Genomic DNA, 12,586 nt, shown 5'->3' with positions numbered 1-12,586 from the left:
ACATACCATCATTCTCATGACACTTGACGTTCTGTCAAGACAAAATACAACATCTGTCATGATTTTGACAGAACTTCAATGAACCTGTCATATAGCGAATTCACACATCAAGGCAACTTACAATATCATGTGACGTCACAATACCGGCAAGGTATAAGCAGAGAAAAACTTGAAGGCTCCCCATGACTAAAGGTTGTGTACAAATACACGCTCACAGACATATAGAGTCACCCCCTCCCCACGCGCGCACAAGTCAGATGTTTGCTTTAAGAATGGAGAGAAAAGGCTATCTACCGATTCCGTGCAAGACTCCACCCACTCGAGCCGCTCTGGGGTTTGCTCCGGTCGCCTTTCAAACGGTAAACTGGCACTTTATTTCTTGCAACTAGTACCTGTACTCGCATTTGATTCATTATGCATGACACTGACGTCATTACACACGGATGCTCATAACCTTGTTGGATTGAGACGCTTTGGGTGATCCACTGGATGATTTTTGAGTTCTGCTTTGAGAGCCTTTGGTTGTCAAACAAACAAACAAGCAAACAAAACAAACAAAAAAAGTCAACAACTTTTGTGAATCTTTGAATTTAAAAGGACAATTTTGCATTATTTCAAATGCATGTTGAGTTAAATTTCAAAGTGTGTTTCTTTCAAATGCTAAGTGGGTCAACCAATAAGAAACACCTCGTGGACCCATTCAATGATAAGAGAAAATGTTGCGAAATTGTTGATTCTCTGTATACACTTTTTTTTTCACCACAAAAAAAAACGGATCCGTTTTTTTTCCATTTCCTTTTATTGTGAGCGATTTCAAATTTCGTGTTCATAAATAGACTTGTCATTTGAAGCTACTGGCTGAATTGAATTTGATATTGTAAACCGATGATGTGATATATAGCCTACACGGGCCACCGTTTATATGCACTTGAGAATATAATTCACCTACCCCTGAAGGAAGATGGCTTGTTGTCACTTTTTTTTATTTCAGAACTGGAACCGCAAAGGATGTTATGAAGTCCTGTTTGGATCCAAACAAAAAGCAGAGCGAGTTAAACATTTCTTACCAGTGAAATTAATGAGTGACCATCGAGGTCAGGAACTTAATGAGGGCACATGCAAAATTGCAAAATGTAATACGTAATTCCTTACTGTAGCAGAAATAACGGGCTAAAGTCTCAAATGTGGCAGCACATGTGTGTGAGTGTTGAACAATTCTGTTTTGGATCTGTTGCATGTCCTTCGCGTGCTTGTGTGGTTTTAACTGGGTACTCTGGCTTTATTTATTTTGCATTGAGTTTTACGAAGTGCCAATAAAAAATAGTAAATTAGAATCATTTTAACTGGAAAAGTATGTAGAAGACACAAGGAATTTGTCTCTGGTAGTAAAGGCGACACTATTATTCCATAAACATGCCTGTTTTAATCAGTTGTTGACACCTGTTGAATTCTATTCAACTAATTTGTAATCTGAGATTAGTTACTTTTTAAACCAAGCCACCAGCATAACTCAATTACATATAGTTAAAAAAAAACAAATAAACAGTAAATTAGTTGCTCTTCCAAGGCACTGACTAACGTTTTGCAACATTTAATTCGGGGATTCTTTCCCATACCACCAGAGGCAGCCTGCTGATCACTTTAAGAACCACTGTTCTAATGTTTCCTCTTGTTTTCACTAACAGCTGACCATTACATGAAAAGAACCCAACCAGAAGCACTATGTTGTCTTTGGCCGTGCCTGGCCTAGTCGGAGCCAGACAACTTGTAAGTGGGAGATGTTCTGCATACAACAGGAGCTTCTTCACCCGTTTGCTCGACTCTCAGTTTGTTCCGAGGACCTGCCGCCTTGGTGCAGTCTCTTACCATTACAAATGTCTCAGTACCGCAAACCGTCGCCAGACTCCCGATTCACCATCTTCAGCCCATCAGAAATCCTACAGTTATGTTATCGTTGGGGCGGGCTCAGCAGGCTGCGTTCTTGCCAATCGTCTCACAGAAGATGCCCAGGAGTCAGCCTTGTTGGTGGAAGCCGGACCTAAAGACATGTTGCTCGGCAGCGTGCGACTGTCGTGGAAGATCCACATGCCGGCTGCACTAACCTACAACCTTTGTGACAACAAGTACGTGAAGTCAGTTCATTTGTGACCCTTGACAGCTTCTGACCAATTTTCAAAACGACATTGCAGACCACAGGAGTAGGAATCGAAGATGTGTCTGTTGCTGTACGCCTGTGTAAGCTCTCAGTCGTACAGGAGTGGTCCATCGATGAAAAGGTTTCTGCAGCCATCATCTGTACTTCTTTGAAGGTGTCTGACGTTTCGCTTCTTATCCCAGAAACTTCGTCAGCAAACTAAAGTCTTACTGGTAGTTTAGGCCCTATCTATATATCCCTACTGTTAGTTTAGGCCTGCTGAGCCCGCACCACCATGTCTGGACAGTAGGGATATATATATATATATAGGGCCTAAACTACCAGTAAGACTTTAGTTTGCTGATGAAGTTTCTGGGATTAGAAGCGAAACGTCCGACACCTTCAAAGAAGTACACATGACGGCTGAAGAAACCTTTTCATCGATGTCTGTTGCTGTGTTATGAATATCTTTTATCCAGTCAGAAAATGCGATATAAAGGAAATACTGTACTGCCATCTTCCAGGTATAACTGGTACTACCACACCTTGCCTCAAGCCCACATGGACAACCGGGTCATGTATTGGCCGAGGGGGAGAGTCTGGGGTGGCTCATCCTCGCTCAACGCCATGGTGTACATCCGTGGACACGCTGAAGACTACAACCGCTGGCAGAAGGAAGGAGCCGAGGGCTGGGATTACAACCACTGCTTGCCTTATTTCAGGAAGGCGCAGTGCCACGAACAGGGAGCCGACAGGTTTGCAGCTATAACAAAAATGGCTTTGTGTCCTTTTGCTTACATCTCACTTTAATTTACTTTTTCCGGAATATTCCGCTATCTTAATCAACTATGCAGGAAGCACATCGATTGACTGATCTTTCAAAATACGATTGGAAGGGACAATGTCTCATTGGTTTAAACAGAAGACATCTACATAGTCCAAACATGGATCATATTTATCCGTGAGACGTGAAAGTGGTCAATCGTACAATATTACTGAAAGCCCATTGCTCCAGTAATTAGCTCATTGACCTTACAACACTGCAATGGTACTCGGTTCGATTCCAGCTCCGGCCTTCCTGTGTGGATGTGTGTGTCGGCTCTGAGTCGTATAGGAGTGGTCCATCGAGGAAAAGGTTTCTTAAGCCGTCATCTGTACTTCTTTGAAGGTGTGGGACAGAACAACTTTAGTTCGCTTTTCGGATGAGGAGCAAAACGTCTGACACCTTCAAAGAAGTACAGATGATGACTGAAGAAACCTTTTCTTCAATCTTCCTGTGTGGAGTTTGCATGTTCTCCAAGTACCTATGTAGGTGTTCTCCGGGTACTCCGGTTTTATCCCACATTCCGAAAACATGCATGTCAGGCTGATTGAACACTTAAAATAATCCCTAGGATTGAGTGTGCCTTGCGATTGGTTAGTAACCAGTTCAGGGTGTCTCCCGCGTACTGCCCGAAGAATAGAATCCATCATACCAAGCAACCCTAGTGCGGATAAGTGGATCCAAAAATGGTTGGACGCATGTACAAAATGCACATGGAGACCTGAAGCCATGTTAAGTTTCTGACAGATGAATAATATTGATCAACAACAGCCATTCGGCTTTGTAAGATGTCATTGCAGTCAAAAAAATGGACTCAATTCAGATTCGTGAATCACTTCAAAGTCTTCTCCGCAGGTACCGTGGAGGTAGTGGCCCACTACACGTGTCCCGTGGGAAGACAAACCATCCTCTTCACAAGGCTTTTATTGAGGCAGGGCAACAGGCGGGGTACCCCTTCACTGAAGATATGAATGGATATCAACAAGAAGGCTTGGGATGGATGGACATGACCATTTTTAAAGGTGAAGAAGCTCAACAATTAACACAACTTGAAGATGTTTACGTTGAATCCGCTGCCCACACAAATATGTGCCGCTTAACAATTTACAGGGAAGAGGTGGAGCACAGCCACTGCCTACCTGAGACCAGTCTTGGATCGACCCAACCTGAAGACAGAGGTGCGCTGCCTGGTCACCAAGATCCTGTTTGATGGACACCGAGCTGTGGGCGTGGAGTATGTACAGAAAGGAGAGACCAAACGGGTTAGAGGGCATTGAAGTTCAATTTATCTTCTATTGTTCATTATGATGGTATTCAACTCATTTTAACAAGTTCACAAATCATCTGCTGTCACTTTGCAGGTGTTTGCAGATAAAGAGGTCATCCTGAGCGGCGGCGCTATCAACTCGCCGCAACTTCTCATGTTGTCCGGTGTGGGAAACGCAGATGATCTCAAGCAACATGGCATCCCTGTGGTCCAACACCTACCAGGTGAAATTCCCGACAGAAAAGAGATGAGCTTGGACAAGATGAACTCTTGATGTTGTGATTTTTTTTTTATCAGGTGTGGGCAGCAATTTACAGGATCATTTGGAGTTGTATGTCCAGCAGAAGTGCACTCAGCCCATCACGCTGTACAAAGCCCAAAAACCTTTCCACATGGTCAAAATTGGGCTGGAGTGGCTCTCCATGTTTACAGGTATCCCTCTCAAGTGCTGAATTTGCTATTTGATTCCCATATTTTTCACACAATTAGGCGCACCTAGAAGCATTCGATCTTTTTCAAAAGCCGACAGTGCACCTTGTACTCCGATGTCACTTATATCTGGATCATTTGTTCTGTAAAGGTTTTTTTGTGAAGGACCTCTGTAAATCAAGCTGTATTGTATTGTATTGTATGCTTTCTTGTTACTCATCCAGTTATTAATATGATTCAAACAGTTCTGAAGAGGAAAGCATAAATGTTTGGAATCGATTAAAGAAGTCCTTTCGGGTCATTTTGAGGCAATAGGGGGGGGATGTAGCAAATCGTGACGAAGCTCCGTGTAAGGAATTAGTCAGCCCGCTGATTAATTCCTTACACGGAGCTTTGTCGCCCTCTTCTGCCTCTTTTTGGTGCAACAAAGTTTTCAGACCAAACAAGTAGAGCAAAATGCATTGACGTGATGAAAGGACTGCTACAATGTGTCCTTTTTCCGGTCAGGGGTGTTCCTTCAGTGACGTAACGTGAGGACTCGTCACCAACTCAAAAACAAGACTTCCGGAATATTCAGCGCGAGTCTTAAAATGTAAAATATAGCTATATGCGGTGGAATCTTTGTAAAATACGCTCAGTACAAGTCATTTGAAGCCATTTTACAAGTTATGGACACAACTTGTCCAGAGACGTCGGTTGTCCTTTAATCTGCTCTAGTCATGACTTGAATGTTGTCGTACTTGCGGGTACTTGGGAAGAGTTCCAAAATCTGTCAATGACACCTTTCATTGTTCTCTCTCTCCTATTGTCATTTGTCTCCAAGGTTACGGAGCAACGGCACACTTGGAGAGCGGAGGCTTTATTCGTAGTCGGCCACAAGTCCAACATCCCGACATCCAGTTTCACTTCCTGCCCTCACAGGTCATTGATCACGGACGCGTTGCTTCAAAGGTGGAAGCTTATCAGGTTAGTGTGCCGTGGCTAGATTTTGTTTTTTTGATGGGAGCGGAAAGTCTGTTTATGTTCTTGGAAATGGAAGTGTCGGTGGATGATTGGTCAGATAAGCAGCGAAACGTTCGACACCTTTAAAAAAGTGCAGATGACGACTGAAGAAACCTTCTCATCTTTAAGATAATTTCTTACATTGGGGCATGTACAGACCCTCAAATTCTGAGTACCTTGACATTGTTGGTTACGTAACGCAATGCCGTAGGTTCATGTGGGCCCAATGAGAAGCACGAGCATCGGCTGGATGAAGCTAAAAAGCAAAAGCCCTCAGGACCACCCAATCCTACAGCCTAACTATTTGTCTACAGGTAAGGACACAAGTACAAGTCGTCATCACAAGATACCGATTCTGTTTTTAATCAGCATCACCACTTTTGTCTCCTCTCAGATGTCGACGTTTGGGAGTTCAGAGAATGTGTCAAACTCTCCCGGGAGATTTTTGCCCAAAAGGCATTTGACCCCTTCCGAGGGGCAGAACTCCAGCCCGGTCCTCAGATCCAATCCGACCCGGACATCGATGCATTTGTGCGCCGCAAGGCCGACAGTGCATATCACCCATCGTGCACATGCAAAATGGGTTCGCCCTCCGACCCCATGGCGGTTGTCGACTCCCACACCCGCGTATTTGGCGTCGAGGGCCTTCGTGTGGTCGATGCATCCATCATGCCCAGCATCGTTAGCGGCAACTTAAACGCTCCCACCATCATGATCGCAGAGAAGGCTGCGGACCTCATTAGAGGTCGCCCACCGCTCGTTGACCCGCAAATTCCGGTGTACCGACCGCCGACGCTCGACACTCAAAGATAAAAGTCCGAAGAAGCTCACTATGGAACCTAACACTAGAGCAGAAGAAACTACTTACGCCGTAGCCTCTGGAACTGAGCCATAGCATATTGATTCATATTGGAATCCCACTGGTGTCAAAATCAAGGCCCGCGGGCAAAATCTGGCCCGTCACATCATTTTATTCGGCCCGCGAAAGCAAATCAAGCATGTCAAGTGCCATGATGCTTTACTAAAGTCCAAAACAAAATTTCAAATTGTCGAATATAAACCACAATAACAGTCATTATTTTTTACTTAAAATTTGAAAACTAGCCATAGTTATAGTATATTTGTGGTGTGTGAGGAGAGGAAACATTCTTATCCCCATATTCATAACGGCCCTTGAGAGGAAACCGTAACTACGATGTTGCCCGCGGCAACAAAAAAAATGAGTTTGACGCCCCTGCACCAGTTGAATCAGAATCAAATTGGACCTCTTTAAATTGAACGAGCCATTCTTGAATCATATCATACTCTATAAATCCAGATACTGTATCGATGAAAAGGTTTCTTCAGCCGTCATCTGTACTTCTTTGAAGGTGTCGGACGTTTCGCTTCATAACCAAGAAACTTCGTTTGCGAACCGTCCGACACCTTCAAAGAAGTACAGATGACGGCTGAAGAAACCTTTTCATCGATGGACCACTCCTGTATGACTGAGAGCTTACACAGACGAGATACTGTATGTATTCAATCACCTTTTATTTCAGAGATACAAGTTACCACTCGTTACTAAATGCAGGCAACCATTCAGCCATTTGTTACTACCTGAATCGAGAGGTTCACTTCACCAATTTGTGTCAAAATAGCAATTGTCCGTTGCTTCGTACCACAATTCTCCTTTTCCATCATCCTTTTCTTTGGTTGTGTCCACTTCCTAGTTTCAAGGTTTTATTTGTAAAATCGCTTCAAATGATTTCTACTGAGCGTATTTTACAAAGATTCCACCGCATATAGCTAAATTTTACGTTTTAAGACTCACGCTGAATATTCAGGAAGTCTTGTTTTTGAGTCACCTAGGGAACAAAATGTCTGTTTAATCGGACGTACAGTGTGTAGATGATCACCATTCGTGTTGTTTTCAAAGTGAATTCATAGGATTCGGAATGGCTCTGCAGAGCAAGAAGATTTCTCTGGTCTTCAACAACCGTCATCGTTTTTTGAAGACATAAACAAATCCCAATACATCAATTCAATGTTGTACTTTCAATATTTGTTTTCTTCACAATGTCCCTGTAGAAAGAAAGAAAAAACAAGGCACTTCATTCTCACGTCGTCTCTCGCGAGATGTGGAAAAGCAGCAAAACGCCAATTGGAATCAATCGGCAAATCAAAATGAAGAGCCACTGCTATAGCGAGGTGATGCGAATCATCTCGTCCGTGAGGTCCTCCTCTCGTTTGACGGCCGCGTACGTCTCCTCGTCGCTGTAGTCACGCATACTGTGCACTCCCGGGTCCGAGTTAGCGACCCCGACTTCGCCGGGGTCAGCCAAGCTGCCATTTAGAAGATGACTAGCGGCGCTTTCCATCTCGTCAATGGTCATCTCGAGGGCGTCCGCTATCTCGTGCTTGGTGGCCGACACAAACTTGGGGTCCCTGGCGTATTTTCCCAAACCCTCCGAGATCAACGCCTGAGACAAAGTCATAGAAAGAAATAATGTGATGAGTTCCTCTTTTTAACTCATTCATTGCCAGACGTGCAAAAATGTGTCCACTCCAGTTGTCATTGTCACTCAAATTCCAGGACTCACAGAATATTGTGTTTTAGGACTACAAAAGCATTCAATGCAGCGTGAGAAACCTTCGACTATTTTCTTTCATCAGAAAAAAAGTGTTAATTCCTAAGTTATATGGGTCTGGAGTAATTTGAGGTGCAAATGGGGGCGGCTGTACAAAAGGCAAATGCTGCCCAGAGGTCTGACCAATGCTTTATGGGCAACCAAAACCTGAACAAATTTGAGAAAATACATTTGGGAATTGCAGTGAATGAGTTAATTTGTCTTGATCTCAAAACTGAGATTGTTTTTATTAATTCTCCATTTTCAGTGTAAAACGACGACACTTAGCGCTTTGTTTTATCTTTTGTTGGTTTGTTTGGAGTAGTCTACATGGCTTAATTCCAACTATGGCCACAAATGTCCACGTTATGCTTTTAAATGGGACTAAATGAAGGCCAGATAGAAAATTAATATTGTTATTCAAAACATCTCAATCTCCAACTCCATATGAAGCACATTTAGGGATTACGTCAATGTCAAAAATATGCAACCTGGCCATTCATACATAGTGCGGTCGCATCGCAAAAAAATCTGAAACGTATCCGATCTAACATCACAAATGAAAATAACCCAGGTCGGAGATGTCTCAGTCGTACAGAAATGGTCCATCGATGAAAAGGTTTCTTCAGCCGTCATCTGTACTTCTTGGAAGGTGTCGGACGTTTCGCTTCTTATCCAAGAAGCTTCGTCAGAAAACTAAAGTCTTACTGGTAGTTTCGGTCCCATATATATAGGTTGGGGGGAGCAGAGGACTAAAAAGCAGAGGATCGTTCGTACAATAGACTGCTTAGGCAACATAGGCTTAGTTATGCTGATAAGGTGATACCTGGGCAAATTGGGCAATCAAGCCAGTCGTCAGTCGGGACAATAGAAGCAATCAGTGGGGCCGCAGGGATTAGTCCTCTGCTCCCCCCAACCTGAGAGCAGGGACCAATCATAGCAGAGTCCGGCAACGCCACGTCTGGACAGTAGGGATATAAACTACCAGTAAGACTTTAGTTTGCTGACGAAGCTTCTTGGATAAGAAGCGAAATGTCCGACACCTTCAAAGATGTACAGATGACGGCTGAAGAAACCTTTTCATCCAGGTCAGAGATGAAAATAAAAAACAACAGTCAAAGCATCATTCATTTTTTTTTTTTGGCTGCCATCATCCAGTGATTGTTGAAGCGCTAAAGACACTTACAGCCTCCACTAGGCTGTTAGCGCTGCCTCGCTTCTGCAGGAAATGGGAGCAACTCTCAGCGGGAAGCTGCAGTCGTGAAGGGGAGTGGCCTCGACCGAGTGCGCTGTCATTTTTATCCGTGTACCAGGAACTCCTCTTGATCGACGCTGGGATGTTACCCACGCTACCTGAGCTCCGCCAGTCCACCTATGGGCACACACACACACACACACACACATTTTTGATTTTAGGTCATTAGCAAAGACTTGTCTAAGCTTTTTTTTCCCCAATTCCTATTGTTGAATGTTTTGCACACCTGTATGAGTGGCGCGTAGCAAGGCGAAGAATCATAGGCGAGAGGGGAGGCAGGGGGCGTGGCCCAGGAGTGGACCGACCGCGTGGGAGAGAGGCGCTGAAGTTTACTGGCGTCCAGGCCAGCCACCGCCATGACCTGATGACAGCGAATTAGCCAAATGATAGTCATACAAAAATGTCTATGGGGTAGGGAGGGTTGTACCTGTTGCTGCAGCAGGTGCAGTGGAAGAGCCGTGCATGAAGGAGAGGGCGGAGCATCGTCCTGATTACTTCTTCTGCGAAGACACTCAAAGCTGAAGGTCGGTCTATTGGGGGCTGTGCAAACACATCAAATGCATTATTGTAGTGTATATCCATTGCACATTTAGCCGGTAAAATTGCGCGCTATATGAATTGATGTCAAAGTCTGACGCTTGATCACGATAAATATAACTGACTGAAATCAATACATTCATAATGGATAATTTAATTAAAAAAACAGTTATGCAAATCGATGAAAAGGTTTCTTCAGCCGTCATCTGTACTTCTTTGAAGGTGTCTTACGTTTCGCTTCTTATCCAAGAAGCTTCGTCAGAAAACTAAAGTCTTACTGGTAGTTTCGGCCCTATATATAAGTTGGGGGGAGCAGAGGACTAAAAAGCAGAGGATTGTTCGTACAATAGACTGCTTAGGCAACATAGGCTTAGTTATGCTGATAAGGTGATACCTGGGAAAATTGGGCAATCAAGCCAGTCGTCAGTCAGGACAATCAGTGGGGCCGCAGGGATTAGTCCTCTGCTCCGCTCCGAATATATATATATATATATATATATATATATATATATATATATATATATATATATATATATATATATATATATATATATATCTCAAAAATGTCTCCATAAACTCCAACTAGTCCAAAATTCCTCAGCCCGGATCATCACAAAACCCCCCTCATTTCACCACATCACTCCTGTCCTCCAACAGCTCCACTGGCTCCCTGTTAAACTCCGTATTGAATTCAAGATACTTCTGTTTACATTTAAAGCCATCCATAACCTTGCCCCCCCCTATCTGTCTGACCTAATTCAAATCTCCGTTCCTACTCGGGCCCTCAGATCCTCTTCCTCCCTCCACCTCTACACGCCCTCTGCCCGTCTCACAACGATGGGGTGCAGAGCTTTCAGCCGCTCCGCTCCTAAACTCTGGAACTCACTTCCACCCAACATCCGCAACATTGACTCCCTTCCTACTTTCAAATCTCACCTGAAAACCCACCTCTTTAAACTTGCTTACATGGTCTAATTTATTATGCTGTTTTATTATTTATTGCTTTATGCATGATTTTACTGTTTTGTGTGTTGTCTTTGTTGTAAAGTGTCCTTGAGTGTTCAGAAAGGCGCTTGTAAATTAAATGTATTATTATTATTATTATTATTATTATTATATATATATATATATATATATATATATATATATATATATATATATATATATATATATATATATATATATATATATATATATATATATATATATATATATATTCCTAGTGTCCAGATGTGGCGTTGCCGGACTCTGCAATGATAGGCCCCTGCTCTCAGGTTGGGCGGAGCAGAGGACTACTCCCCGCGGCTCCACTGATTGTTCCTATTGTCCTGCCTGTCCTTGAATTTGAGAGAAAATGACAAAAACCCTGGCACACATCGTCTGGCAGTGACTGAGTTAACAAATGGATGACACCTGCTATACGCTAAAGTTCTTTCTTTAGTTTTTCAATCAGCCTGTTATGTATAAACATGTTGTAAAATGAACCCTCGCTGAGGATTCATTCATATCAGCAAAAATGATCATCTTAATTGTGTTATTTTTGTGAAAGTATCGTTTTTGATGTAGCTTTTGTTTTGGAACAGTGCAGGTGAGCCTAACGAAGAAGCTTTTTACTCGTGTAGGAAAGCTCAACAAGTTCAGGCCAATGTGTCACCTTGCGGTGATCCTCGAAGCCATCTCCGAGGCGACTGCCTGCTGTCTTGACATATGGGCTGTTGGTCATCGTCATAGAAACAATCTGACTCTGGCTCCAAATCGCCTTCCACGTCGCAGGACTCTTTATTTGACAGCCTGCACAACAGCAACACATGATTTTTTGTGAGTAGAACTGGTCAACGTGACCAAAACTGTGGGAACCCTCAACGGTTGCTGCGATGGATGAATGACAATTTGAGAGTTTGACTAAGTGTACCTGTCCTTCGTCAGCATGATGTCATCTTCGTGGGACTCGTCCCCACTGTAGTAGTATTCTCCTGAGCCTTGTTCTTCGTCACTGTCACTGTCCACGTCCACAGCACATTTATGGACCTGCCGTGAAAGAACCGACCTCGTGGAGAGCGACTTCCAAGGCTTGCTGCGGGTGGACAGCGGTGATCCCGTTTTGGCGGAGGGCAAACGTTCTGTCCCTTGCGAATGTTTTCGCTGCCACCCACGGCTCACAGAAAGAAGCACGGCCGCATTGGCATTGTTGAGGTTGGCATTGGAGGGGGCGGGTGATTGTTGGTGATTGGAATTAAAGCAGGAGTAGTCAGACTGATGACAGGTTTGATGATGATGATGATGATACTGGACGAGGGACGAGTTGATTTCTGCCTTTTGGCTTCTGACATTATCCCTCCGACCCATTTGGGCGGGTTCTGTAGAGGCATTGCAGGAAAAAGGGAGGATCTGGAGAGGACGTTGAGTGACCGTGGTTGGGTGGGCGGAGCCTTCCAGACTCATACCGACGTGGTTGATGTGGTGACCGGAAAGGCCGCCGTTGCGCTGCAAGGAGACCCCAAGAAAGGACAGTTTGTGACCAGGTACAGTG

At 43.8% G+C, this 12,586-nt stretch overlaps 2 protein-coding genes across 11 annotated transcripts in view; one reads left to right on the top strand and one right to left on the bottom strand.

The window, feature by feature from the left end:
* The first annotated feature begins 264 nt into the window (after positions 1 to 264).
* chdh (choline dehydrogenase) lies at positions 265 to 6,610 on the top strand. The gene is made up of 10 exons (XM_089013982.1): positions 265 to 359; positions 1,686 to 2,123; positions 2,659 to 2,889; positions 3,813 to 3,979; positions 4,068 to 4,219; positions 4,319 to 4,448; positions 4,522 to 4,656; positions 5,477 to 5,619; positions 5,867 to 5,969; positions 6,050 to 6,610. The coding sequence occupies exons 2-10, from the start codon at positions 1,723 to 1,725 to the stop codon at positions 6,466 to 6,468; spliced, it is 1,881 nt and encodes a 626-aa protein (XP_088870108.1). The 5' UTR covers positions 265 to 359; positions 1,686 to 1,722; the 3' UTR covers positions 6,469 to 6,610.
* Positions 6,611 to 7,061: 451 nt separating this feature from the next.
* cacna1db (calcium voltage-gated channel subunit alpha1 Db) overlaps positions 7,062 to 12,586 on the bottom strand; it is a 43,774-nt gene continuing 38,249 nt past the window's right edge. For 5 of the 10 annotated variants that reach the window (XM_089013898.1, XM_089013906.1, XM_089013916.1 and 2 more), the window contains 6 exons: positions 11,969 to 12,540; positions 11,711 to 11,847; positions 9,947 to 10,059; positions 9,746 to 9,880; positions 9,451 to 9,636; positions 7,063 to 8,117 (listed from right to left, as the gene is read on the bottom strand). In XM_089013898.1, coding sequence (XP_088870024.1) covers positions 7,836 to 8,117; positions 9,451 to 9,636; positions 9,746 to 9,880; positions 9,947 to 10,059; positions 11,711 to 11,847; positions 11,969 to 12,540 — 1,425 coding nt within the window. In that variant the 3' untranslated portion in view covers positions 7,063 to 7,835. Of the gene's footprint in view, positions 8,118 to 9,450; positions 9,637 to 9,745; positions 9,881 to 9,946; positions 10,060 to 11,710; positions 11,848 to 11,968; positions 12,541 to 12,586 lie in introns of all 10 variants that reach the window. The other 5 variants (XM_089013881.1, XM_089013890.1, XM_089013959.1 and 2 more) reach the window with 2 other exon arrangements.

Source organism: Hippocampus bargibanti, linkage group LG01 (genome assembly GCF_051943395.1).
Source record: "Hippocampus bargibanti isolate YZ-2025 linkage group LG01, ASM5194339v1, whole genome shotgun sequence".
NCBI classification, from domain to species: domain Eukaryota; kingdom Metazoa; phylum Chordata; class Actinopteri; order Syngnathiformes; family Syngnathidae; genus Hippocampus; species Hippocampus bargibanti.
Note: the sequence above shows the minus strand (reverse complement) of the source record. Positions and strands in the feature narration are given on the sequence as shown.

Coding starts and splice junctions, on each gene's coding strand:
- chdh (XM_089013982.1), top strand. CDS start 1,723: ATGTTGTCTTTGGCCGTGCCTGGCCTAGTCGGAGCCAGACAACTTGTA. Junction 3,980..4,067: donor GGACATGACCATTTTTAAAG/GTGAAGAAGCTC, acceptor AACAATTTACAG/GGAAGAGGTGGAGCACAGCC. Junction 4,220..4,318: donor AGAAAGGAGAGACCAAACGG/GTTAGAGGGCAT, acceptor GTCACTTTGCAG/GTGTTTGCAGATAAAGAGGT.